Source organism: Ovis canadensis, chromosome 15 (assembly GCF_042477335.2).
Source record: "Ovis canadensis isolate MfBH-ARS-UI-01 breed Bighorn chromosome 15, ARS-UI_OviCan_v2, whole genome shotgun sequence".
NCBI classification, from domain to species: Eukaryota; Metazoa; Chordata; class Mammalia; order Artiodactyla; family Bovidae; genus Ovis; species Ovis canadensis.
Window position 1 is genome coordinate 58,843,627 of NC_091259.1, and position 24,700 is coordinate 58,868,326.

The 24,700-nt window shown below is 58.5% G+C and overlaps 2 protein-coding genes and 1 long non-coding RNA gene across 3 annotated transcripts; 2 read left to right on the forward strand and 1 right to left on the reverse strand.

The window, feature by feature from the left end:
- Window positions 1-728: 728 nt before the first annotated feature.
- On the forward strand, window positions 729-15,757 carry INPPL1 (inositol polyphosphate phosphatase like 1). Its single transcript, XM_069554580.1, has 29 exons — window positions 729-837; window positions 1,641-2,042; window positions 4,813-4,876; window positions 4,968-5,118; window positions 5,354-5,474; window positions 5,704-5,844; window positions 6,090-6,183; window positions 6,291-6,380; window positions 6,551-6,649; window positions 6,762-6,912; window positions 7,003-7,109; window positions 7,430-7,532; window positions 7,615-7,811; window positions 8,102-8,219; window positions 8,801-8,897; window positions 9,191-9,329; window positions 9,445-9,544; window positions 9,643-9,731; window positions 9,965-10,046; window positions 10,179-10,268; window positions 10,804-10,917; window positions 11,055-11,143; window positions 11,560-11,647; window positions 11,740-11,895; window positions 12,139-12,217; window positions 12,310-12,450; window positions 13,760-14,432; window positions 14,685-14,818; window positions 14,924-15,757. The coding sequence occupies exons 2-29, from the start codon at window positions 1,846-1,848 to the stop codon at window positions 15,012-15,014; spliced, it is 3,795 nt and encodes a 1,264-aa protein (XP_069410681.1). The 5' UTR covers window positions 729-837; window positions 1,641-1,845; the 3' UTR covers window positions 15,015-15,757.
- Window positions 15,719-20,582, reverse strand: PHOX2A (paired like homeobox 2A). The gene is made up of 3 exons (XM_069554582.1): window positions 20,153-20,582; window positions 17,799-17,986; window positions 15,719-16,871 (listed from the first exon to the last, which is right to left on the reverse strand). The coding sequence occupies exons 1-3, from the start codon at window positions 20,367-20,369 to the stop codon at window positions 16,422-16,424; spliced, it is 855 nt and encodes a 284-aa protein (XP_069410683.1). The 5' UTR covers window positions 20,370-20,582; the 3' UTR covers window positions 15,719-16,421.
- Window positions 19,861-23,871, forward strand: LOC138420893 (uncharacterized). The gene is made up of 3 exons (XR_011249355.1): window positions 19,861-20,354; window positions 21,865-22,102; window positions 23,410-23,871. It is a non-coding gene; the product is annotated as an uncharacterized lncRNA (long non-coding RNA).
- Window positions 23,872-24,700: the final 829 nt, after the last annotated feature.

Consider the following 24,700-nt stretch of genomic DNA (forward strand, 5'->3'; position numbering starts at 1 on the left):
TCGACCCAGACACAGATTCTATTCAGCAAAGTGAAAGTTCCCAGGTTAAATGGGATCCTCTGACAGCGGCCTGAGTTGGCGGCAATGGGAAGCAGGCGGGAGGCCTGTGCCTTTAAGGATCCAGGGGGCGGAGGGGCGGGGCAGGAAGCGGACTCCCAGGAGACGCCGCCACCGGCTAGGTCTTTTTTTGGGGAGGGGCGGGCCAGACCCTGCTAAGAGCGGCTGACCTTTCCGGGCGGCCCAAGGGCCCTCCCTCTCCTGGTGGGAGGGGAAGAGGCCAGGGGACGACGGAGCGAACCCGGTCTAGGGAGCTCCTGGCTCCGCGTCCCGCCCACAAAGGCTCAAGTTTGTTGACTTGGAGGGAGTAGCTGGGGCGGGGGCGGGTGCTAATAATACCCATTCGTTCCGCCGCCGCGCTTTACAGTTTACACAGCTGTCATCTTCGTTACTCCTTAATTAATAATAAAAATAGCCGCCTTTCGGGAGCGCCCACTGGATGCCGGGCCCGGTGCCGAGAGCTTTACAAGCACAGTCCCGTGGACTCTGCCCTCAAAACGTTATCCCCATTTTACAGAGCCGGAAGGCGAGGCTCGGAGAGGCGCCGTGACCTGCCCGAGGTCAATCGGCCGGTCAGCAGCTCTGGGATCAAGGCCCTGGGCCCGGGCGAGGCGGGGCGCGCGGGTGCTACCCCCGGCTCCGCGGAGAGCCGCGGGGGCGGAGCGGCGGGCGGGGCGGAAGGCGAGGGGGGTGCGGCGGCGGAGGATGGCCATCTTAAGTGGCCGCTGAGAGTCCAGGGCCGCTTCCCCGGGGGAAGGGGGCTTCGGAGCAGCCCAGGAGGTGGGAGTCTGAGTACGGCAGCCGAGGCTCTAGGGAGAGGTCGGGAGTCCGAGGGGCTGAGGGAACTTTCTTCTGTATGGGCAAAGGGAGGCCTGCTCTCTTAACTGCTGAGCCCCTCAAGGCCGGGGCCTGCGGGTATGGGGGATGGTGCCAGGGAACTTGGCCGAGAGGGGGAAGGGCTCTGCCTGGGCTGAGAGGGGCTGCCAGGGACGGTGCTTGGGGATTCGAGGACACTGGAGCTCTTCTGGGGGTTTGTGAGGGATCCCCCCACGGGATTTGGACCCAGTAGAGTTTGAGGGCTCAGGTCTAAGAAGGGGCTGGATTTCAAGGGAGTTGGGGGTGATGGGGAGAGGGGACGGCAGGAGGTTCATCATGGGATCCTTTGCAGATTTTGGTAACTCGATCCTACGAGTCTGTAGGGAGTCCGAATGGAAAGGATTTGAGGGTGGGATCAAACGTTTATGGAAGTTGGGGGGTCGTATAATTGCCAGTGTAGAAGGAAGGGGTCGGGATCCCGAAGTGTCGGGCTTAGGACGGGGGGGACTTGGCTTCGATGCGGGGGTTAGGAGCTGGATCTCTGGTGATGGCGGGGCAGATCATGTGGGGTTTGAGAGGCCTTGGGATTTGGGGGGTCCTGGGTCCTGCGGGATGCAAAGGGCAACTTCCCCATAGGGAAGAGGGTGGGGGCAGGGGCGGGCCGGGCCTCGGGCCGAGCGGTGGGGGTGGGGGCCGGCCGCCGGGCACCGCGCTCCGCTCCTGCCCCTCCCCCGCCGCCTCTGAACAAACTTTTCTTTCTCTTCAAGTTGAGGCCGGCGCTGCTGGCGGCGTCGGCTGCGCGGCAAACCCGGCGGCAAGCGCGGCGGAACGCGGAGCTCCGATCTCCGGGTCGGCTTCGCCGGCGGATCCTTAGCCCCGGGACCCGGGCCCGGTCCTAGCCTCAGCCCCGAGCGTCCCGGGGCGGATGGCGCGGGCCGGTGGGCGCGGGAGGCGCTGAGCCCTGCGCGGGCCATGGCCTCCGCGTGCGGGGCGCCGGGCCCGGGGGGCGCCGGGCCGGGGGCCGCTTTGGGCAGCCCAGCCCCCGCCTGGTACCACCGCGACCTGAGCCGCGCCGCCGCCGAGGAGCTGCTGGCCCGGGCAGGCCGCGATGGCAGCTTCCTGGTCCGAGACAGTGAGAGCGTGGCGGGAGCCTTTGCTCTCTGCGTCCTGTGAGTGGGGCCGGGGCTCCAATCGGGCGGGGGCATGGCCCGGGCTTCCTTGAGTGTTGTGGGGGCAGGGCCTGGGACGGTGGGACGCCAGCGCCCCCCAGAGTGAGGACCTTGGCTTTCTGCTGGATTTAAGGAAGGATGCAGGGAGCACTTCCTTCCTGCTGTGTGTCTGGGGGCAGAGTATGTCTGGTCCTGCTGCCCCGGGTAGCTGTAATTGGGGAAAATGCAAGGAGTCTCTGGTAGACCGGGTCAGGCATCCTCCAGGCAGGCGTGAGGGTGTGCATTCCACGGTTGTGTACATTTGTGTTTATGTAGGGATCAGGTATCTGACAAGGAGCCGGGGCCAGAGGAACTGATGGCCTGTGTGGGGGGATGCCCAGCAGCTTCCTTATGGGGACTTTCTGAATCCCAGAACTGAGACTGGGGCCTGCCTGGATATGTATGACTGGGTCTGGGGGGCAGGGTAGTGTGGAGGAGAAGGGGAGGGAAGGCTGTATGTGGCCATGTCATTATTTCATGAATCAGTGGGTGAGTGTGTGTGCTCTAGCTCTTGGGAATGCGGCCGCCCTAGGCCTGAGCTGTAGGTGCTGAGTGTGGGGCTAGACTTGGCAGCTCTCCGAGTGGGCCTGGTTTTGTGCTACTACCCATCAACCATGTGTGGCGGTGGTGTTGGGTGGGTTTGCACTTTCGGTTTTGGAATCTTCCTGAGCTGCAGCGCAGCCCCCCCTACCCCCCCAGATCAGCCACTGGGTGGGCTCCTGTAGGCCTCTGGAGTGGGAGGTAGTGAGTGGGAAGCTGTGGCGCTGCTTTGTTTAGCTCTAGTTATGTTGCTCAGCCCCATGAGCCCTCCCAACTCCCTATCCTTGTGTCTCTTTCCCCTCTGTTCTCCTCACATCTTTGGGGGTACACTGGTCTAGGCCAGGGGTTTTCAGTTGGGGTTGATTTTACCCCTCAGGATAGTTGGCAGAGATATTTTTGATTGTCACAACTGGGATCATGCTACCTGCTCCTAGTGCGCAGAAGCCAGGGATGCTGTTCGACAGCACTCAGGACCGTCCCTCACAATAGAAGAATGTGGTCCATAATGTTAGTGGTGCTGAGGTTGAGGAACCCTGGCCTAGACAGTGGACCTGAAGAGCAAGGGGCTTATGTCCCTTGAGTTTCAGCTTATGTCCCACGTCTGAGGCCCAAGAGGGGAGACTGACGAGGGACAGCCTGGGCAGATGAACGTCTTAAGAGTCCTGCATACCAGCCCCCTATGAGGCATACCCCCTAATTAGGGAGGGGAGGGAGGCAGGTGCTAGGTCAGCTGTTGAGTGGGAGGGGGACAGCTGGGCCTGTGTCTGGACGAGGAACATTATTGTCCCAGGAGGGAAAAATTCTGGCTCCATTACCAGGGAGGGGCTGGGTGGGGTGGGGGTCTGTCTGTGTGTGGGGGCTTCAGCTTTACCAGCTGACTCTGGTTACTCCCTGCATCTCAGGAACCTAGAGGTGGGTGATCAGAAACATACTTGCTTACCTGTACATGACACCTATGTGTACAGGGGAAACAAAGACACACCCCTGCCCCTGTAGTCACAGGCAATCCAACAAGCAGGCCAGGATACAAGTCCTGGTCTCTGTCCTGACTCTAAATGCTAGCTTGGCCTCTTCCTTTGTGGCCTTAGGCAAATTGCTTTTCATCTTTGAGCCTCAGTTTCCTTTTCTGGAGAATGGGGATAATAATAATAATATCTTCCTTAAAGTGTGAGGATTAAATGAGATCATGTCTATAGGACATTGAGTACCTGGCTTGTCACAGAGACAGGACACAGTTAATGGGATGCTATTATTGTTATAAACACAGACCCACAATCCACAAACCAACACACCCAGTCACACACAGATACCCACACAGTTTGTGCCCAGTGGTCAGGAGAGTCCCCAAAAGGAGTTTACCTGAGAGGAGAGGGTGGCCCTGTGCCCAGGGTATAGGGTCTCCTCAAGTAGACGTTTGATCCTCTCTAGTGCCAGTACCCACCTACTGCCCCACACATGGTCCAGGTGACTCCCTTGGGCAAGCCTGCCTGGAGGCGTGGCTGTAGAGAGATCCTCCGCCCCCACTGAGCGCGGGCTGTACCATTTGGACCAGGCTCAGCTGTCACCTGCTCAGCTGTTGCTGCCATCTGTCAGCACCCCTCGTGCCCCTCCTCAGCTTGGGGCTCCTAGAGGCCCAGATCCCCCACAGCAGGCCTCCATGTGTCCTCCCAATTTCCTGGTGTCTGAGGAAGGGGAAGGAAATCCCTAGGGTGGTATCCCCACATCCCCTCAGCAAGACTGCTTCAGACAGCAGAACCACACAACCAGTGTAAACACAGGCGGCAGACACACGTGTGATTGCACGTCCCCCATGCACGCAGATGAGTTACCCAGGCTTCTGAGGACTCTTACTCTGGCGGGGGCCCCAGACTAGTACCACAGCCCAGAGGGTCTGTTTAGACAGCTGCAGAAGCCACAAAAGAGCTGCCTGTTGCTTCCCCAGCCTTGCAGTGGGTGTGGAGCATATGTAGGTCTGGGGTGGGGTCCGGTCATTCCTGCTCTGCTTAGCACCAGCAGGATAGAGTGGACAGGCCCCATCATTAACCCTGTGCAACCTGGGTAGACAGTTTCAGGGAAACGTAGCCAAGGGGCCCCGGGGGCTGGGCCCACTGGTTGTCAGGAGGAAGGGATGCCTTGGGACTTAGATGCCATCCTGGGGGAGACAGATTTGGACCCCCTGCTTTGCTGTCAGGTATCAGAAGCATGTGCACACATACCGAATTCTACCTGACGGAGAAGATTTCCTGGCTGTGCAGGTAGGAGCTTGGACCCTGACCCCGTCCTTGATTCTAGCCTAAGGTTGGGGACCAGGTGACTGACCCTTCTCCCACTCTTGCTGGCCTGCAGACCTCGCAGGGTGTGCCAGTGCGACGCTTCCAGACCCTGGGGGAGCTCATCAGCCTGTATGCCCAGCCCAACCAGGGCCTGGTGTGTGCCCTGCTGCTGCCCGTGGAGCGGGAGCGAGAGCCGGACCCGCCGGATGACCGTGATGCCTCAGGTGCTGCCTGGGTGCCATGTACCTTCCCTGCCCCTCACCGGACGTCCCCCGTGACTTCCTACCCCATCTTCTCAACCTGCCTCCTCTGAAGCCCCCTGCCACTCTTCCTGGTGCCTGGGCCATTTATTCCTTTCCATGGAAGTCCCTGACAGCCATGGTGCCCACCCCCCGCCCTACCCCCCACTTCACGGAGAGCAGGAGGCTCATACCGCTGCCTCCTGGCTCCTGTCCACAGATGGGGAGGATGAGAAGCCCCCACTGCCCCCGCGCTCTGGCTCTACCAGCATTTCTGCCCCCCTGGGGCCCAGCAGCCCCCCAGCAGCCCCTGAGACCCCCACAGCTCCAGCTGCTGAGAGGTGAGACCCCCAATCCCTCCTGAGCAGGCAGTCCTTGTCTTTTCTGAGAACCATGTCCTCAACAAAGGTGGGAAGACCTTTAAGGCACCCCCTCCCCGACCCCCAGGAGGCAGACACCCTGGTCTGTTGCACTCTCATCGCCACTTGTACCATCTCCTCTAGGGAGGGGGTGGGGGGTGCTAGGACAGTATCAGCGGGCCTCCACTGACCTCTTAACCCCTCCCCCAAGTGCTCCCAATGGGCTGAGCACTGTCTCGCACGAGTACCTGAAAGGTAGCTACGGGCTGGACCTGGAGGCCGTGCGGGGCGGAGCCAGCAACCTGCCACACCTCACCCGTACCCTTGCCACCTCATGCCGGAGGCTGCACAGGTACCTGGGGCACCCAGCGCCATGCGCTCCACCCTTACCTCATACCTGTCCTCTCCCACCCGCTTGCTATGCAGATGCCCTGACCTTTGATCTCTGGCTCGGTACAGAGAGCCTGCTGTTGCCTCCTGACTTTTCCTCACCTGAACCCTTGTATCCTCATGGTGGCAGCTGAAACCCCTACACACTCAGCCCCTTTTCCCTGTACCTGGGTCAGAGTAGGGAGTTCTGACCTAGTGTCTCCATAGTGAGGTGGACAAGGTCCTGTCAGGTCTGGAGATCCTGTCCAAGGTGTTTGACCAGCAGAGCTCACCCATGGTGACCCGCCTTTTGCAGCAGCAGGTGGGACTGTGGAGAGACCTCTGGGGAGTGGGTTTGTGTTCTGGGACTGGGCGAGGGGCCTCCTGCTAGGTGGTCTCATGGACAAACCTCATTCTTTTTCCCTGCAGAACCCACCACAGACCGGGGAGCAGGAATTAGAGAGCCTGGTGCTGAAGCTGTCAGTGCTGAAGGACTTCCTGTCAGGCATCCAGAAGAAGGTGCCCTGACTTCTGACCTCTGACCCCTGATCCCCTCACCTGGCCACTTGCCTTGTCTTGATCTGAACCCTGAATCTATAGTTCAGCACTGACACCAACATCAGCGGTGGCCCTCCCTGCCCCTGCCCTCAGCAAGGCTCCTGACCTCGCTCTGCCCTTGCCCCCTCCAGGCCCTGAAGGCCCTGCAGGACATGAGTTCCACAGCTCCCCCGGTCCCACTGCAGCCATCCACACGTAAGGCCAAGACCATCCCTGTGCAGGCCTTTGAGGTACATAGCGGGGGGTGGGGGGATATTCCAGGGCAGAGAGCGGGTGGAGGTGAAGAGGGTGTTACCTACTCCCCGGGTCTTTTCAGCAACACCCCCACTTCCTGGCCTGCAGGTGAAGCTGGATGTGACCCTGGGTGACCTGACCAAGATCGGGAAGTCACAGAAGTTCACGCTGAGTGTGGACGTGGAGGGTGGGCGGCTGGTGCTGCTGCGGAGGCAGCGGGACTCACAGGAGGACTGGACAACCTTCACACATGACCGAAGTGAGCCAGGGCCCAACCCAAGATGGGCAGCAGGGTGGGCCCCCTGGATCTGTGGGCACAGGGTGGTGTGACTCATTCTCCATCCCCTAGTCCGCCAGCTCATTAAGTCCCAGCGGGTCCAGAACAAGCTGGGCGTCGTGTTTGAGAAGGAGAAGGACCGGACGCAGCGCAAGGACTTCATCTTTGTCAGCGCCCGGGTGAGCAGCACATGGGCCTGGTCACCGGGGGCTGCAGGGGTCCCTGCCAGATGGGAGGAAAGAGAGGTCATCCCTCACGGGGCAGGCAGTTATGATGGGGTGGAGAGTATGGGTACTGAGAGTGGGCGGCCCAAGGGTGGGCTGATAATCATTCAGTGAACATTTACTGAGCACTTGCTGTATACTTGAGGAGTGGGTGTGTGGTGGTGAGCCAGAGGTGTGTCCCTGTCCTTGAGGGACAGGCCACCTAGCAGGGTAGGCCTGTGGAAGGGGACTTCCTGGCTGCCCACCTGTGCCTGACTGACAGCTGTCCCCTGCAGAAGCGTGAGGCCTTCTGCCAGCTCCTGCAGCTCATGAAGAACAAGCACTCCAAGCAGGACGAGCCCGACATGATCTCCATCTTCATAGGCACCTGGAACATGGGTCAGGCCTGCGGAGGGACTGGGGTGGGAGAGAGGAAAGGCCCCAGGCAGGGGCCTGACTGCCCCGTCCCCTCCACCTCCAGGAAGTGTACCGCCTCCGAAAACTGTGACATCTTGGTTCACATCGAAGGGTCTGGGGAAGACCCTGGATGAGGTCACGGTGACCATACCCCATGACATCTATGTTTTTGGGACCCAGGAGAACTCAGTGGGTGACCGCGAGTGGCTGGACCTGCTCCGCGGGGGCCTCAAGGAGCTCACGGATCTGGATTACCGCCCGGTGAGGGGATGTTGTCTTGTCTAGCCCCTCTCCCCCCACACTGGCTGGCTCTCCACAGCTTGACTGGCTCTCCTTCTGGTTCCTGGGAATATCTTTTAGGAAGTCTACCCTGAGTCCTTTATGCTGTAGGAAGGCCACTCTTTCTGGTTCCTCAGGAAAAGGTGTGGCAGGCCTTCTTACCTTGTGATTTCCAGAACCGTCTATAGCGTGGGCTGGGCAGGGTGATGGTGAAGGGAGATGGGGACAGTGGCCCAGCCTGGGACAGGGGTGACCCTGCACCCTCTCCCCAGATTGCTATGCAGTCTCTGTGGAACATCAAGGTGGCCGTGCTGGTCAAGCCAGAGCACGAGAACCGCATCAGCCACGTCAGTACGTCCAGCGTGAAGACCGGCATTGCCAACACCCTGGGTGAGGAGAGAGGGTGGGGTCCCTCTGGCCACTCCTCCTGCTTCTTTTCCAGCCAGGGTCCAGGGTCTCCTCCTATCTATAGAACTCTTTGAACTTTGCAAAGCATGTTCATATTCTAAATGTCTTCCAGCCTCACCAGGAGGCATGGCCAGGATAATTATCTCCATTTCATAGATGATAAAACTCGAGCCCAGGTGGTCAAGTGAGCTGTCCAAGGTTACACAGGCTAGTATGTGATAGAGCCTGGCACCAGCATAGTGCCCAGGTCTCCCTGTTTGCAGTCCACTGCTACCTCAGGATAGATTGTGCTCAGTATCTGCAAAGCCTTGCCCCTTCACCACTGGGGTCCCTGTGATCTCCGGGGACTCTGCTGTCACATGCAGACAGACTCAGACCATCCAGACGGGGCTGCAAGTGCCCAGTGTGGACCCCAGAGAAGGCGTGGTTGTGTATGCAGGGAACTGCCTGCCTTACGGCCATGGGGGCGTCGGGAGGATCTTTGCAATGCTGCTTCAGCGGGTGGGGGGTAAAGTTGGGAGCCCACCGAGGGTGCCCCAGGCATTCTTCTGTTGCCCTGACAGGAAACAAGGGGGCCGTGGGTGTCTCCTTCATGTTCAACGGCACCTCGTTTGGCTTTGTGAATTGCCACCTCACCTCGGGAAATGAGAAGACTGCCCGGTGAGGGAGTGCCTTCCCAGTCATCTCTTTAGCCTTACCCTCTATTCCCGAGAGCTATTCCCTCTCCCATATTCTAGTCCACAACCCTCCTACATCCCTGTCCCCCAAGGCCTCCTTCCTTACCTCAACTCAGGACCCCTCTGTCTGTCCCTGATTTTGACCTTGTCCCCAGCTCCTTCCTCTGTCCCCAGGGACCCTGATCTCTGCCCTGTCCCCAACCCCAGCCAGAGACTTCTTATCTCCATGTCTGTCCCTGACATCTGACCCTGGAGCTCTCCCTACCCCCACCATAGGCGGAACCAGAACTACCTGGACATCCTGCGGCTACTCACACTGGGCGATCGGCAGCTCAGTGCCTTTGATATATCTCTGCGTTTCACTCACCTTTTCTGGTTTGGAGACCTCAACTACCGCCTGGACATGGATATACAGGTATGAGCAGGGCCCAGTGGGTGGCGGGTGGGGAGGCTGGGCTGGGGCCCAGGTGGGCTCTCACCTCTAGCTTGAAAGGGCAAGGCCCCAGCTTTTATGTCCCTTCTCCCCTCAGGAGATCCTGAACTACATCAGCAGGAAGGAGTTTGAGCCCCTGCTCAGGGTGGACCAGCTCAACTTGGAGCGGGAAAAGCACAAGGTCTTCCTTCGATTCAGTGAGTATGGGCGTGGTAGCGGCAGTCCCTGAGGCTAGGGTCCTTGTGGTATCCCTGGGTCTTCAGGGCCCTGACCCCTCCATCCCTGCCTTTCCTAGGTGAGGAGGAGATCTCCTTCCCACCCACCTACCGCTATGAGCGGGGTTCCCGGGACACGTATGCCTGGCACAAGCAGAAGCCAACTGGGGTGAGTGAGGAGAATGGGTTAGGCCCGGGGAGACCCCCCAGGACTGTGAAGAATCAAGAGTGTGTGTGGGGTCAAGCCTCTGCACTTACCATTCCAGCCTCTGTGGCCCGTTGAGGCCTCAGGGGTGTTCTTGGGTGTTGGAGGTGGATGTCGGACCCAGTGTGGTAGGGGCATGGGCCTCAGCTAAGCAACCCCCAACTGACCCCTGACCACACTGCTGTCCCCTGCCCCAGGTCCGGACCAACGTGCCTTCATGGTGTGACCGGATTCTCTGGAAATCCTATCCCGAGACCCACATCATCTGCAATTCCTACGGTCAGAGCCTCCCGGACAGGGTGATGGGTGATCCCGGGTGGTCCTTGACCTGACTCTGCCTTGGCTTTGGGAATCGGGAGCAGAGAGTAAGGAGCTTTCTGCTGAGCCCCCATTCCTACTCCCCTCCCCCAGGTTGCACGGATGACATCGTCACCAGTGACCACTCCCCCGTGTTTGGGACGTTTGAGGTTGGAGTTACCTCTCAGTTCATCTCCAAGAAAGGTGGCTATTCTGGCTGTGCTGTGGGCACGGCATCCATCTGGGTGGGTGCAGGTGTAGCCTGGGAGGTGTACACAGCTTTGAAAATATCTGAGTGTGTGTGTGTGTGGGTGTGTAGGGGCGGGCACATACATGCATGTGCAGGAATGTGTCTGAATATGTGATGTGTAAAGGTGTCTGTGTTCCTGAGTCATCGTGGGAGGTATATGCCCGTGAGCAGGTGTGTGCGTATGAAGGTAATTGTGTACATGTCTCTGCCTGCCTGGGGCTCATTGTGTACCTGTGTGCCTAGTGGCGTGGTGGATTGTTGGCGGGCATATCCTGCAGGCACTCCGGTTCCCGGCCCCTTCTCGGATGGTCTCTCATTCTTGGGCTTTGGGGTCTCCCTGGGCTGCTTGGGATGGAGGAGGCCCCTCCTGGCCTTCCCCCCTGCTCTGCCAGGGCTCCAGATTCCCTGCCCCAGTGCTCAGTCTCTGTGTCCTGTTCCTTCTGCCACCCTCTCAGCCCTCCTGTCTGCATTCCTCCCTTTGCCCCTCAGGGCTCTCAAAGACCTCAGACCAGGCCTACATCGAGTTTGAGAGCATTGAGGCCATTGTGAAGACGGCCAGCCGCACCAAGTTCTTCATCGAGTTCTACTCTACCTGTCTGGAGGGTCTGAGGCGGAGCCCAGGGCTGGGTGTGGGCCATGGGGGATGGAGGCCTGAGGTGCCCGGAGTGGGCAGCCCCCTAGTTAGGGGGGGAGGGAAGCTGAGAGGTGGCACTCAGTTGGGTGTCCCCTTCCCCCTCCAGAGTATAAGAAGAGCTTTGAAAATGATGCCCAGAGCAGTGACAACATCAACTTCCTCAAGGTGCAGTGGTCTTCACGCCAGCTGCCCACGGTGAGGCTTGGGGGTGAGGGCACCGAGGGAAGTGCAGCCAAACGCCAGCTGGAGCCTGCCTGGGAGAGTGGGAAGAGCCCATGGTGTGGGCTTGTGCGTGGAGTGGGCATGAGTGAGGACGAAGGCATGTGCTTTATTTGCGGGGGGAGGGGGTCTGGAGACCAGGTTGCAGTTCATTCATTTGTTCCATAAATACTTCTCAGCTTCACTAAACGTCAGATGCTGTGTTGGCCATTGTTGATGCCGAAAATCAATTAGTTACAGGGCTCTTGAGTGCTCTGAAAGGCCCATGGAAATCTTTCCTTCAGGTGGATGGGAGTAAGCACAGACAAGCTTGAGGGTGGGATGAGCCAGAGCCATGGCAGGAAGTGGGGTGCGGGGGTGCTTTATTCCTCACTGGGCCTCTCTGCTCCCAGCTCAACCCCATTCTGGCTGATATCGAGTACCTGCAAGACCAGCACCTCCTGCTCACAGTCAAGTCCATGGACGGCTACGAATCCTATGGTGAGGGCAGAGGGGGGCCGAGAGGCATAGGAAGCTGGGCAGGGCCCTAGGAAGGCTTGCCAATTTGCTGGTCTGTTCCATCTGCCCTTCAGGGGAGTGCGTGGTGGCGCTCAAGTCAATGATTGGCAGCACAGCCCAGCAGTTCCTGACCTTCCTGTCCCACCGTGGCGAGGAGACAGGCAACATCCGTGGCTCCATGAAGGTGCGGGTGCCCACAGAGCGCCTGGGCACCCGTGAGCGACTCTATGGTGGGGGCTCCATTGGGAGGGGTGTGGGGCATACAGTGGGGCGGTGCGGGCAGGTCTAGGAGAGGAGGACCAGGGCTGTGGGGTGGGCGTTGGAATCCCTGGAACATTTGGCAGTTGTACAGCCAGGTCTGGGGGGTGGGCCTGCCCTGGGGAGTAGCTGGGAAGGGGCTAGCTAGCCCGTGGGTGTCTATGAGGTGCAGGACCCCAGGTCCCTTCTAAGTCTCCTTTCCCTTCCTCTCCCAGAGTGGATCAGCATTGATAAGGACGAGGCAGGAGCAAAGAGCAAAGCCCCCTCTGTGTCCCGAGGCAGCCAGGATCCCCGGTGAGCTGGGGCTCTGTGGGGAGTCATGAAGGGGTGCCTGGGGACTCGTGGCCAGCCCCTGCTTCATCTCCCTCCCCTGTGTACCCTGACAGGTCAGGGAGCCGCAAGCCAGCCTCCACAGAGGCCTCCTGCCCACTGTCCAAGTTATTTGAAGAACCAGAGAAGCCACCACCAACTGGGAGGCCCCCAGCCCCACCCCGAGCTGCTCCCAGGGAGGAGCCCTTGACTCCCAGGTGAGAGAAGGAAACTCATTCCCATCCTTTATCCATCCTGATCCATCACTGTGCGTGGCTCTCAGGGTTGGCCTGGGGATCATCCTCTGGTTGGGTCTCTGTGGGGCCCTATGCCCGTGGCCACTGGCCAGCCAGGCCTCCTGACGGTGTGGTTCTCTGAGTCAAAGGGAGCACAGTCAGCCCCTCCTCTCACTTCTATCTTAAAAAATAGACTTAGAAATGGTTTCTGCAACAGCTCCCTTAGATACTTAACTTGAGCCTTCTGTTTGGAAAAGGCCTGTGTCTCAGCACAAGTTGCCCTGGGGCATTCTATGGAACACTGTCCTACAAGATGCCCCACTGGAAACGGCTTGTTGTCAAATGAGTTTGGGAAATGGTTGTTACTAGATTCTTTTCTTAGATATTCCCAGTGCACAATAGTATCAGCAAAAGCTCTGAGCTTGTGGACAGGAAGGAAATCCTTTTTCAGCTGTGTTGAATATAGTTTCCCAAACTTAATGGGCCAGGAAACTTTTCCATGCAATAACTATTAATATCCTGGGGAACTACAGTTGACCCTTGAACATCGCAGGGGTTAGGGGTGTATAACTCATAGTCATCCCTCTGGATCCTCAGTTCCTGTTTATCTGAAGTTCCACATGGATTCAACAAATGTGGCTCATATATCGTGCAGTACCGTAGTAGTAAAAAAAATCTGCATAGAGTTGGACCCGTGTAGTTCAAGCCCATGTTGTTTAAGGGTCAAGGTCAAGTATAGTGTTCCGTGGATCATACTTTGGGAAAGTGAGGCTTGCTTTTTAATTATATCCAGTTGTCATTTGAACATAAATAAAAACTCCTGGTGCATTTTCAGTCATCTTCAGCTGTTATCAGTCACTTTGGTTTTATCTTCAGCCTTGAGTAAAACTAACCTGAATCCTTGAGTAAGATTCCTCAATAGACTGGCCTCAGATGTCTCCAGGGCTTTCCACATCTGGCTGGTCATTCTCATTGAAGGCTTTTATTGCCCTGCCTTCTGGCCTCTGTTTTCACCCATTTTACAGCTTTTACAGTTACAAAATCAAAAAAAAGGTCGGAGACTCTTAGTGAGTGAGGCAAGGAAGATTGGGGGTTATCCAGTTGTCTCCCCAGTTTTAGACTTGAGGACACAAAGGGGCAGAGAGGGAAGGTGACGTGCCTACGGTCACATGCAAGTCTAGGGGTGGGGGCTTACATCTCCTGACTCCCCACCCGGTGCTCCTTCCACTGCATCCCCTGCCCTTCTCTCCTTTGATTCTAGGCCCTGATTTTATTCTGCTCCCAAACCCAGGTTGAAACCAGAGGGGGCTCCAGAGCCGGAAGGGGTGGTGGCCCCCCCACCCAAGAACAGCTTCAATAACCCTGCCTACTACGTCCTTGAAGGGGTGCCACACCAGCTGCTGCCCCCGGAGCCACCCTCACCTGCCAGGGCTCCTGTCCCACCTGCCACCAAGAACAAAGTGGCCATCACAGTGCCTGCCCCACAGCTTGGGCGCCACCGGGCTCCTCGTGCAGGAGAGGGGAGCTCATCAGATGAGGACTCCGGGGGCACACTGCCCCCTCCAGACTTTCCACCACCACCACTGCCAGATTCGGCCATCTTCCTGCCCCCTAACCTGGATCCTCTGCCAGGGCCAGTGATCCGGGGCCGCAGTGGGGTTGAGACTCGTGGCCCGCCACCTCCCAAGGCCCATCCAAGACCCCCGCTCCCGCCAGGCCCCTCACCCACCAGCACTTTCCTGGGGGAGGTAGCCAGTGGGGATGATCGCTCCTGCTCAGTGCTGCAAATGGCCAAGACACTGAGTGAGGTGGACTATGCTCCCGCTGGGCCTGGCCGAGCCATGCTCCTGCCAGGCCCCCTGGAGCTACAGCCGCCCCGGGGGCTGCCCTCGGAGTACGGCCGGCCTCTCAGCTTCCCTCCGCCTCGCATCCGAGAGAGCATCCAAGAGGACCTGGCAGAAGAGGTGTGTGGGCCAAGGGTGGCTGTGTGCCTGCAGAGTGTGCCTGTCCGCGGTGGAGGCATCCCTTCACCGTTCAGCACTCAGTGGAGTCCTCTGCCTTGGGCTGGGCACTGGGGAGCTGAAGGTTGCAAGAAGCAGCCCCTTGCTCTGCCTCTCTCCCCACCCCAGAGCACGTGGCAGAATATGGCTGTCTGCAAGTCCTTTTGTGGGTGCAGGCCCCCTCAGTGCTCCCTCTAACCTGCTCTGTTCCCTCAGGCTCCGTGCCCGCAGGTCGGGCGGGCTGGCGGGCTGGGTGAGGCAGGCATGGGAGCCTGGCTGAGGGCCATCGGCTTGGAACGCTATGAGGAGGGACTGGTGCACAATGGCTGGGACGACCTGGAGTTTCTCAGGTGGGGGCGGGGCTGGAAGTGGATGGGGTGGGGCTGGGCTTGGGGGCAAAGCTAGGGGCTCTCTGGACCGCCTGGCCCTTCTCCCAGCCTCTCTTACCCTTACAGCGACATCACTGAAGAAGATCTGGAGGAAGCTGGGGTGCAGGACCCGGCTCACAAGCGCCTCCTTCTGGACACCCTGCAGCTCAGCAAGTGACCTTGGTGGCATTTTGAAGCTGCGAACTGAGCGCCAAACCCGCCCTTGAAGGCCCAGCCAGAGCCCTGGAGTTTAAGAGTTATAAGGGGTCGGGGCAGTACTTTTCTGCCTATTTATTGGGGACCTGTGTTCCCTACTGCCCAATCATTTGCCCAATCATTGTCCTAATTAGGACATCCTACTCCTCACCTTTTAGAGCCAGGGCTGTGGAGGTCAGTTGCCATGGTTACCGAGGACCTCGGTTTTTCTGGTGCTGTCCTCCCTTTCTGGGCCACTCCTCCAGCCCCAGGGGGGCCATGGGGTCCATATGGGTACGTCTTGGGTTCCCACTTTCACCGTTGTTCCTGCTGCCCTCCACCCAGCCTGAACCACTGGTGGAGGGGCTCAGCTGGGACCTCTCCCAACCCCCGCTCAGGGGTGTCCGTCCGGCAATGAAGGAATAGCCCGGGGAGAATCGGGCTGGGGTTTATTTAAGCTTTTCTGTGTGGGTTTAGGGAGGGCGGGCACTTTAATGTTATTGGGGCTGGTCTGGGTAGGGGCAAAGAATCTTGGCCACAAAGCGCCAGTTTGCTTAGTTTTGTCTCCCGGTCTGTACCCCCTGCGCTGCAGCTGTGTGGCAGCTGGGGGTTCCTTGCTGGTCATTAAGGGGAACTGGGCTCTTGCAGGCAGCCTATCCCCTTCATGGGTACCGAAGGGTTCCAGTGTGATGTCAATAAATTAAGTTTTATTTGGATTGAGCAAAACTCACCTCAATAAATTACAAGTTTTTCAAAGAAAAGAACTGCAACAACAACAAAAAAGACAGGAAAGAGGAAGCCCTCTGTCCCGATGCCCTGGCAGCTCTGCTCATCTCAGGGCCTCCCCTCTGTGCCTGACTGGCTGAGGATGGGTGGGGAGGAGTGAGGGACAAAACAGCGGTGGAACCCTTTGTGCCTGTCATTATCCCAATGATGACCAGCCTTTGTACCGGTGGGGTCAGTGTGGGTGAGCCCAAGGGCTGGGGCAGCAGGCTGGTCACCAAGCCGAGGGAAGACCCAGCCAGCTGCAGAGGCAGGGAAGGAAGCCAGGCTGTTCCATTTGGGGATTCACCTTTGAGCACTGTTGGGGCAGGCATTGTTTGATCCCCTTTTCAAAGAGAGCCAGGCTAGAAGCCGGGGCTCAGCTCTCCTGGAGGAGAGCTCTCCCAGTGAAAAGTACCCGCCCCCACCTCACCCCCACCCCCACGGTGCGGAATGGGGGTGGGTGAAGACAAGAGTAGCCCTGGCTTGGTCTCCGAAGCTGGGGAGGGCAAACGGAGGGGTCAGACACAGTGGGAGTGGGGCCATCAGGCAGACCTGGGATGGGAAGGGGCTGTCAGGCCCTGGAGGGGCAGGGGTAAGCAGGCCCGGAGCCTCTGGAGGCCAGCGGCTAGAAGAGATTGGTCTTCAGGGCCGGGCCGGGCTTCCGGTGAAAGGAGGACAGAACCCCCGAGAAGGGCCCGGGCCCGGGTTCCGCCGGCTGCCAGGCCTTAAGCAGCTCCGCCGCGCCCGCGCCTGGCCCGCCACCCCCACCGCCCGCCACTCCGGCCCACAACGGGCCCTTGAGCTGCTGTGGCCCCGGCCCAGGTCCGGGCCCGGAGCCCAGGGCGGCGGGCAGCGGGCTGGGGCTCAGGCGCGGGCTGGCCAGGCCGGGCGCGGGCGGCGGCGGCAGCGACGCGGTGCTGTCGGGCGTGGGGCTGCACGTGGACTCCTTGGAGTCGTCGTCCTCGGACGAGCAGCGCGCCTCACCCTTTTTGGCTCCCGCCGCACCCGCCGCACCCTTGGCGCTGGCCGCACGCTCCTGTTTGCGGAACTTGGCCCGGCGGTTCTGGAACCAGACCTGCGGGCACAGGGACCGGTCAGCCCGGGGCCGCCAGGCGCGAGTGAAACCTCCGTCCAGAAGGGGCCCGGTCGCGATTACTACCAACCAGCCTTCCGAGTCTTGGCCCCTCGGCCCTCCACCACTGCTCGCTGGCCTCCTCATCTCTCGCCTCACTCCCCTGCTCCACTGGTCCCTTCCCCCAGGTCCTCAGCGTCTTCCCCTTGGGATCGCACCCGCAGACCCCGCCGCCTCCCGGTGTTCTCTGCCTCTTGGGCCGGACTCGGTCTTCGCTCTCCTCGTCTCCCAAAGCCCTTGCCCCAGTTCCTCCCTACAAGAAGCCCAGGGCTGTGGAGAGCGGGTTAGGGTACTTGGGAAACCTTTTGTTCAGGGTCTTCAGTAAATGCGCTCCAGCTGAACATCTGAACTCAGATTTATAAGATCGACTAAAGTCTGTTTCGACCCAGCTCCTGCGCCTACCCTGTACCCCGGGAGTTCCAGGCTCAGACGTTTCACAGCTGCAGAGCTGAAGAGGGGGCCTGGAGGCGCTGGCAGGCTTTCCCCCTGTTCGGCCTCTTTTGGCCCCGAGGCCACCTGGAGTTGACCCTCTACCCACTCGTCCTCCATCCTGGCTTCCCAAGCATCACTCTGCAGTGCTCAGCCCTACCCGGGAGACTGAGGGGAAATCGTGACGCTGAATAGCTCCGTTCTGCCGAAGGCCTCAGGCCCCTTCTGCCCGCCGCCTGCCTCCCGGGGCTGCCGGTCCTCTCCTGCCCTGTCACCGCCAGCCCGCGCCCTGGCCCCTGGCCCTAGCTCTCTGCCAGCAGGCTGCACCCGCAGGCTGCCCAAGTGAGGCCCCTCTGTCCCGCGGACTCCCAGGTGTCAGACACTAACTTCCCGCCCCGCTCCGCGCGCGCACGCTCCCCGCACACATCCGCGAAAACACACCTGCACGCGAGCCTCCGTGAGGTCGATCTTGAGGGCCAGCTCCTCGCGCGTGTAAATGTCGGGGTAGTGAGTCTCGGCGAAGACGCGTTCCAGCTCCTTCAGCTGCGCGCTGGTGAACGTGGTGCGGATGCGCCGCTGCTTGCGCTTCTCGTGCAGGCCCGACGGCTCCGGGAAGAACTTGTAGGGCACTACAGATGTGTGCGGGAGGGGGGAATCAACGAGGGTGGGGACGTGAGGAGCCGAGCCCGGCCCGCTGGGTTCTGCGCCTGAGGGATCGCTTACGGTCCCCTGCCCCTGACCTGGCCCCTGGGCTTGGCCCTCTCAATCTGAGATCGCTTCATCACCGCTGGATTAGAGCCGGCAGGGATGAAGGCGGACAGGGCGCGGGGAGACCTGGGACCCAAAAGCTGCAGCGAGGGAACCACAAATCTGATCCTCTGGTCAAAACTCTTGACCTGTCGCTGCCCTCCGCAGGGCTCCTTCCACCTCCCACCAGTCTACCCACCCCTGTGACCCTCAGCATGTCTCTCCCTCAGTCGACCTGACTTCTGATCCTGTTCTACCCTTCCTAGCCTGGGCTGTCTGTGAGGTCTCACCAACATCCTGTCTCTCCAATAACCTGTCTCATGGACTGCAGCTGGGTGACTGAGACTCTCCTGCCTAGGTCTACCTTCAGCCCTGCCACGGACTCTCTGGCGTTTAAAAACTTGGCCATCTTCACCCTGCATCCTTCTCCCCAGACCTCATTTCCTCAGCCCCATTTCACATCCCATTCTCCTCCAGGTGTCCCCCTCTCCTCTTCCTCATCTCTCTCCATCCTCATCGACCTGCAATTTTCCCCTTCTGGACCATTCTTCTCTTTGTGCCCATTGTGAAGGGTTATTTCTCCCCTCCCAGCTTCCTCCATCTTCTCTTTGCCCTTCTTCTTCCTCCCAGGCACCTCCTTCTGTCTACCAGCTCCTCCAAAAACCAGCTCCAACCCTACCCATCACTCTTTCTGTCCAGTCTCCTATCTGCCCCTTTTGCTTCCCATTGCTCCACAGACAGCATTTCTGACACTACCTCCCCATTCTTGTCCCCAGCCCCTGTTTAGGTCTCCCCATTCTCCAGAGATCTCCATTATCCTTATCTTTGTCATGTCTCCCTAGTTCTCTATCTCCCCTAATCCTGTCTCCAACACCCCATGCCTATCCTCATCTTCCTCATCTGTTTTCAGTCTCCCATAATTCCTGTCCACATCATCTGGTATTTATTTCATCACCCCAGCCCTGGGTCCCCATTTCTCCCACGGACTCTGATCTTTCCATCTCTGCTCAATCTTTGTGTATCTGTCCCCGTCTTCCTCATCTCAAACTTCCAGCTTTCTGGGGCCCATCTCCCCTTTTTCTGTTTCTAGCTCCACAGTCCCCATGTGCATATGACCCTGAGTACCCAATCTCCCTATCCCTATCCCAGTTTGACTCCAGTTTCTCCCTGGTTCTCATTTCTCCAAGCTCAGGTCTCTCTCACTATTCCTCCCCATCACACAGGTCCCAATCTTCTACTGAGTCCTGTGGTCCCAGGAAGGAAGGAAATGAGATTGGGTGGGGCAGCTTGGACTCTAACTGGAAAGATGAGGGTGGCTAAGAGCCTTCATGAGGTTGAAGGTTCAGTTAGAGACTTGGATGAAGGAGGCTTGGGCATCTCATGGCGCTGCTTCTAGGTTCTGCAGGGCTCTAGCTGGGAAAATCTCCAGGGGAATGGAGAAACAAAAGTGGCTTAATGACCTGAGCATCCTTTTCTTCTGGCCACAGAATGGGTTTCAGTGGTGCAAGAGGGTTTGGGCACATGTAGGATGGGTTCGAAACCAGGCAGTAGGGGCTTGATGGTGCTGGAGCTCTAGGAAGGCTCCCAGCTGGGCAGCTCATCGGCCGCCAGGGCCCATGCTGGGGCCGGGCATGTAATAGGGTGCTGATGATAAGGATGGGCGGTCTGATTGGCCTGAGCTGGGAGCAATCTTCCAAGGATACAGGGTATGGAGAGGTTTGGTGGTCAATCGTTGCATGTGGGCAGGGGAGGGCCTGGTGAAGAGTCTGGGGCTAGACCGGGGATCTGTTTATTTCCTTGACCTGAAGAGCACAGGATAGGGATACAGCGGCGAGAAAGAGGAACAGGAAGGATGAGAGGGTGGGGCTCAACTCTGCCTAGGGAACCTCCTCTTACTCGAGAGGCTGTAGGTCCCGCGGGAAGTTGGAGGATCTAGCTAGGGCAGAGATTGTGCGGCTGTGGGGGACCGTCGCAACCACTTGCCGAGTGGGCAGGGGCTGGAGGTGCCGTAGGATTTGCAGGGAGGGTTGGACCAGGGCTGGGCTCACCTGCCGAGTAGGGCGCAGGCTGATGGTCCCGTAGAGCGCCAAGCGCGCAGTTGGAGGAGCCGAGCGCGGGGCAGGGAGGCCCGGCCGCGGGGAAGGCGGGTCGCAAGGGACTGTACTGGAAGCCGCCGGGCTGGCTGCAGGCGCCGAAGTCGCCGTAGGCGGACGCCTCCATGGCCGCCACGCACGAGTCGTACGAATTGAGGTAGGAGTAGTCCATCGGCCCGGGGGGCGGGGGCGGGGGCCGGGCCTGGCCGGGTCGGAGTCTGGGTCCCAGGCCGGGTTGGGGTCAAAATGGGATTTGGAGCGTCAGGCGCTGAGGACCCGAGGCCAGTTCTGAGCGCCCGCGAGACCGCCCGCCCCGTCGCGGCCGCGCTCCGCTTTGGTGCAACGCAAGTGCAGCCCAGCCCGGCCCGCGCGCCTTTTAACGCGCAGGACCCCGCGGAGGGGGTGGGGCGGGGCGAGCTCGTCGAGGCGGGGCCTGGACGGCCAAGACCCCGCCCCCAGTCTCCCCGACCCCCCACCCAAAGGGTCGCCGCCGCCTTCTTAGGGCTCGAGAGATGCAGGGCAGGCTGCCCGGGCCCCATCCCTAGAGTCCCCATCCCGCCCCAGTCCGGACCAGACCTTCAGTCTATGCATTGTGCCAGGCCGTAGGGTCCCGACCCCCTTCCCTGGCCTCCCCACCTGCGGCCCCGCAGAAGGGAGGGGAAACAGGCCTGGCGGCGCTCGTGTGAAGAAGTTAATTCAATTCGTCCAGTTAACCGAGTTATTCTGATTCAGTCCCTCGGCCCCGCCCCCATCAAGGTCCTATCCCGGAGGGGACCACGGAGGCGGCTCAGGAGGGCGTATGGCGACAAGAACGAGAAAGAGATGGGACCTGGGATGGGGATAGAGGATGTGGATGAAGAGAGGAGACAGAGTCGGAGACAGGGAGGGAAAGGGACAGAAACAGTGATGGAGAAAGATGGAGAAAGGAATAAGAGATAAGGGTTCACAGAGACAAGGATGAGACATGGAGGAGAGAGCTAGATTGGGGGCGGGGCGGGGGAAGCAGAAGGGAGACAAGAACAGAGGTGGCGACCAAGGTGAAACATGTACAAGAGGAAGGTGAGGATGGAGGTGGGGACAAGGCAGGGAGACGGAGGAGACAAAGATAACAGAGAGACAGAGGGGATGGAGAAAGCGAGGGAGGCAGGCATGGAGACAGAAGCCACATGAACGAGACACGGTCGGAAACAAGGATTGCAATGGAGATCAAGAGAGAGATGAGACAAAACAGGGCCGTGATAGTGAGACAGACACACAGAGGGTGAGTCTCAGTGACATAAGGCCAGGGACAGACACAGCGGAGGAACAGAAGCTAAGGGGCAGAGAGAAGGAGCGTTTGGAGAGCTGAGACCCACCAGCTGGAGTGCCTGGCTGGCAGGATTGCTGGGAAGGCGCCACCTGAAGCTACTGAGGGGGAGGGCTGCCTCTATCCTGACTTGGGCCCTGCACCTTCAAGGCCCAGCCTGCCCCTCCCCTCCCCCAGGTCCCATAGCTCAGTCCCTCCCCCTATTGCTGCGGGTGTAAACCTCTGGTTCCCAGCACCCCGGGGCACAGAGTATGTGTGTATGTGGCTATGTGTGTGTTCAAGGTCAAGACCAGGCAGTAACCAAACAACCCCTTCACTCTCAGCTTCTACCCCCTCCTCCAGAGGCCTTTTTCTTTTTCAGGAAAACCACCTAGATTCAGTCTGGACCTGGCCACAGTGTGCTCCACAGACTTGGCCGTTGGCCTCCACACTGTGGGGCCATAGGATACAGAATCTTTTCCAGGAGAACAGAACAGAGAACTCTTCACCCCCTGCAGCTCACCGGAGAAGGATCTGGCAGCTTCCTCACCCAGCCCCTAGCCTCCTGCACCCAGTGTTGGCAGATCCTGCCAATGAGGAAGTGGAGACCCAGCAAGAAGGCAAGGAAGTGGCAGCCCTTTGGTACCAGCCAGAGTCCTAGGGGAATGAGAGAAGGGCTCCCTAGTTCCCTCCCCACTAGCTTAGTTACACAGTGGGGAGCAGGCCCACCCTCAGGTCATCCACTTCCCCGGCCACTCATTCTTTAACACCTATCCCCCATTTCTATACTGCTGCTTGTAGGGGGCTTGAGGTGTTTTCTCTAATTACTTTTTAGGAGGTCTAAACTAAAACTGACTCAGAATGTTCTTTCTGCCCGTGTGGGAGGTGCACCTTGACCCAGGGAACCAAAGGATCTCAGAATCGGAAATCAGACAGTGCCACTGCTCTCTTCCCTAGAACTTCTGTGGCTCTCCGCTGTCCTCAGGATCAAATCCAAGCTCTCACTCTGGCCCACAAGGTCCTCCATGCCGGTGCTCCAGCCTGCTTCCCCCTCACTGTGGTTTTCTTTGCAGCCCTCACACATTGATCTTTTAGCTCAGAGTTGTCTCCGGTTGGAATGTTCATTCCAGTCTCCTCTCCACCACGTTCCCCTCCCCGTCCCTTACCCTCACACACAAAAAAATTAAAAATAAAAAAACCCGAAACCTGGGAGACACTTGTTTGTCATTAGGTCTCAGCTTAGATGGCACCGCTTCCTGGAAGCCTTCCCTGATATCCCTAGACTAGGTTGGGTGTTCTGTAGTACCTCCTTCTCTTGGTTACTCACCTTGCTGAAGCATTTGCGGTAAAGTGCAAGGTGTAGGGCAGAACTGGGTCCTCATGTTGATCACTGCCCTGGAGCCCTCCCTCCCACAGTGGCTAGCACATCACGGTACTATTGGAGGTCTTCCCTTATCTGTTTGTTGAATGATTCATGAAGGTGAGGCTGAACTCTTTGTGTTGGGGAGTCCTGCCTTGTGTCCAGGAAAGGAATCCCATCCTGGACTCCCACTCCCCACTCTTTGAAAAGGGATCACCCTCCCTTCTTCATCCGCTCACTCCCCAAGGACAGGAAACTTCCTCCCTCTGGCCAGCCTTCTGCCTGGGAGAAAGCCCTTCCTCGTCGGAGGAATTTTCAAGGGGCCATATCCCTTCCACAAGGACAAAGTAGAAGCAAAGGGGCAACTGAGGCTTGTGTGCAGGGACCAGCAGGGATGCAAGGCCCTGGTTCCATCTGCCTCCATTTCCATGATCCATCCCTGTCTTGTCTACTCTTTGGTCATGGAGCCATTAAGTTCCTTTTCCCTCTAAACCGACTTAAGTTGGGCTTCTGACACAGCCAAGAGCTCTGACCAATATAATCTGTAAATGCTTGACACCTTTACAGGGAATCAAACAAATGGCTGTGGTGATTGGAAGTTTTGTGGTAACGTGCCTGTTACTGGCTCAGCTGGACAGAAGCTGCCCTTCTCCCGACTCAGGACTCTGGAGCTGGAGGCTCCTGTCTCTGCAAGGAGCCATTTGTGCTGAGGCTGGCACTGGCACTGAGGTGAAATCCAAGAAAATGTTTGAACCCTGTCTGTTGTTGGGTTCAGGTGTTTCAGATGGTGTAGGTGGGGCAACTTTGGAGGCCAGGCTGCTTGTGTGTGAGATATGGGGACACCCACGAGGGCTTCCTGAGAACTCAGCATAAAAGGAGACAGGTAGAATAGGCTGGGCTCTGCAAGGGCAGAGAGGCTAGTGGTTGTGATCTGATGTGGACGCTCATTCTAACTGAGACCTTCCTCCCCCAAATGTGTGCACTCTTGAGGAAATAAAAATGCTCTGACATGAAACAGTGTCCCAGAAACCCCTGGCAAAGCCTCCTCACTGAGCATGTCTTCACTTCCATAGCTGATGATGGGTTCTGGATCACTGGGTTCCAGCTCTGGCGCTGCCACTTTCAAGCTGGATGACAGGGGGAGTTACTCAGCCTCTCTGTGCCTTACCTCTCTCATCTGTAACCTGGTTTACTTTAATGATTTAGTGAATTAAAATATCTGAAGTGTTTGGATAGTGCCTGGCACACAGTAACCATTAAATAAGTTAGCCACCACCACCACCACCACCCCTCTCTCTCTCACCAAGTGACTGAGGCCCATGACTGATAGACCCAGACCACACTCTGGTTGAGCTCCTCTGATCTGTTACACCTGATACCAAGACACGTAATCCAGATATGGACCCCTGTCTTTGCACCACAGCATCACCTCTACCTTCGAGATTTCAGAAGACACCAGGGCACTGCAGAGTTAGCTGGGATCCCTTAATTTTTTTGCCGGTGAGGAAACTGATGCCCAGCGAGGGGTCCTGGAGGAAAAGTGAAAACAGTGGGAGTGTGTTGTGATGGTGGATTCCTTCCACAGAGAGAGCTGCATGCAAAAGGGAACCTGATGAGAGGGTGCAGTGGGGACTGTCTTCTCTACTGCTCTGGTCCCAGCTCTGTGAGCCTGGACAGTGGAATTACCTTGAGAGCAGAGGAGAAAGGACCCATGCCCTGGAGAACTCTTGCTGCCTGTGGTCATTTGGAGAGTTCCCAGGCTACTTCTGCAAACCAGCACAGATCTTGACCTTCCATCAGACTCTGAGCAAGGCTCTGCGGAGCTCAGAGTGTGGGCAGCAGGCTGATCCCTGGATCC

What these genes read in the sequence shown, in the direction of transcription:
- INPPL1 (XM_069554580.1), top strand. Translation starts at nt 1,846, where the DNA reads ATGGCCTCCGCGTGCGGGGCGCCGGGCCCGGGGGGCGCCGGGCCGGGG. An exon ending in CTTCACGCCAGCTGCCCACG is followed by an intron (nt 11,144 to 11,559) that starts GTGAGGCTTGGG and finishes CTCTGCTCCCAG; the next exon opens with CTCAACCCCATTCTGGCTGA. An exon ending in CGAGGCAGCCAGGATCCCCG is followed by an intron (nt 12,218 to 12,309) that starts GTGAGCTGGGGC and finishes GTACCCTGACAG; the next exon opens with GTCAGGGAGCCGCAAGCCAG.
- PHOX2A (XM_069554582.1), bottom strand. Translation starts at nt 20,369, where the DNA reads ATGGACTACTCCTACCTCAATTCGTACGACTCGTGCGTGGCGGCCATG. An exon ending in GCCTGCGCCCTACTCGGCAG is followed by an intron (nt 17,987 to 20,152) that starts GTGAGCCCAGCC and finishes ACACATCTGTAG; the next exon opens with TGCCCTACAAGTTCTTCCCG. An exon ending in TCACGGAGGCTCGCGTGCAG is followed by an intron (nt 16,872 to 17,798) that starts GTGTGTTTTCGC and finishes CTGTGCCCGCAG; the next exon opens with GTCTGGTTCCAGAACCGCCG.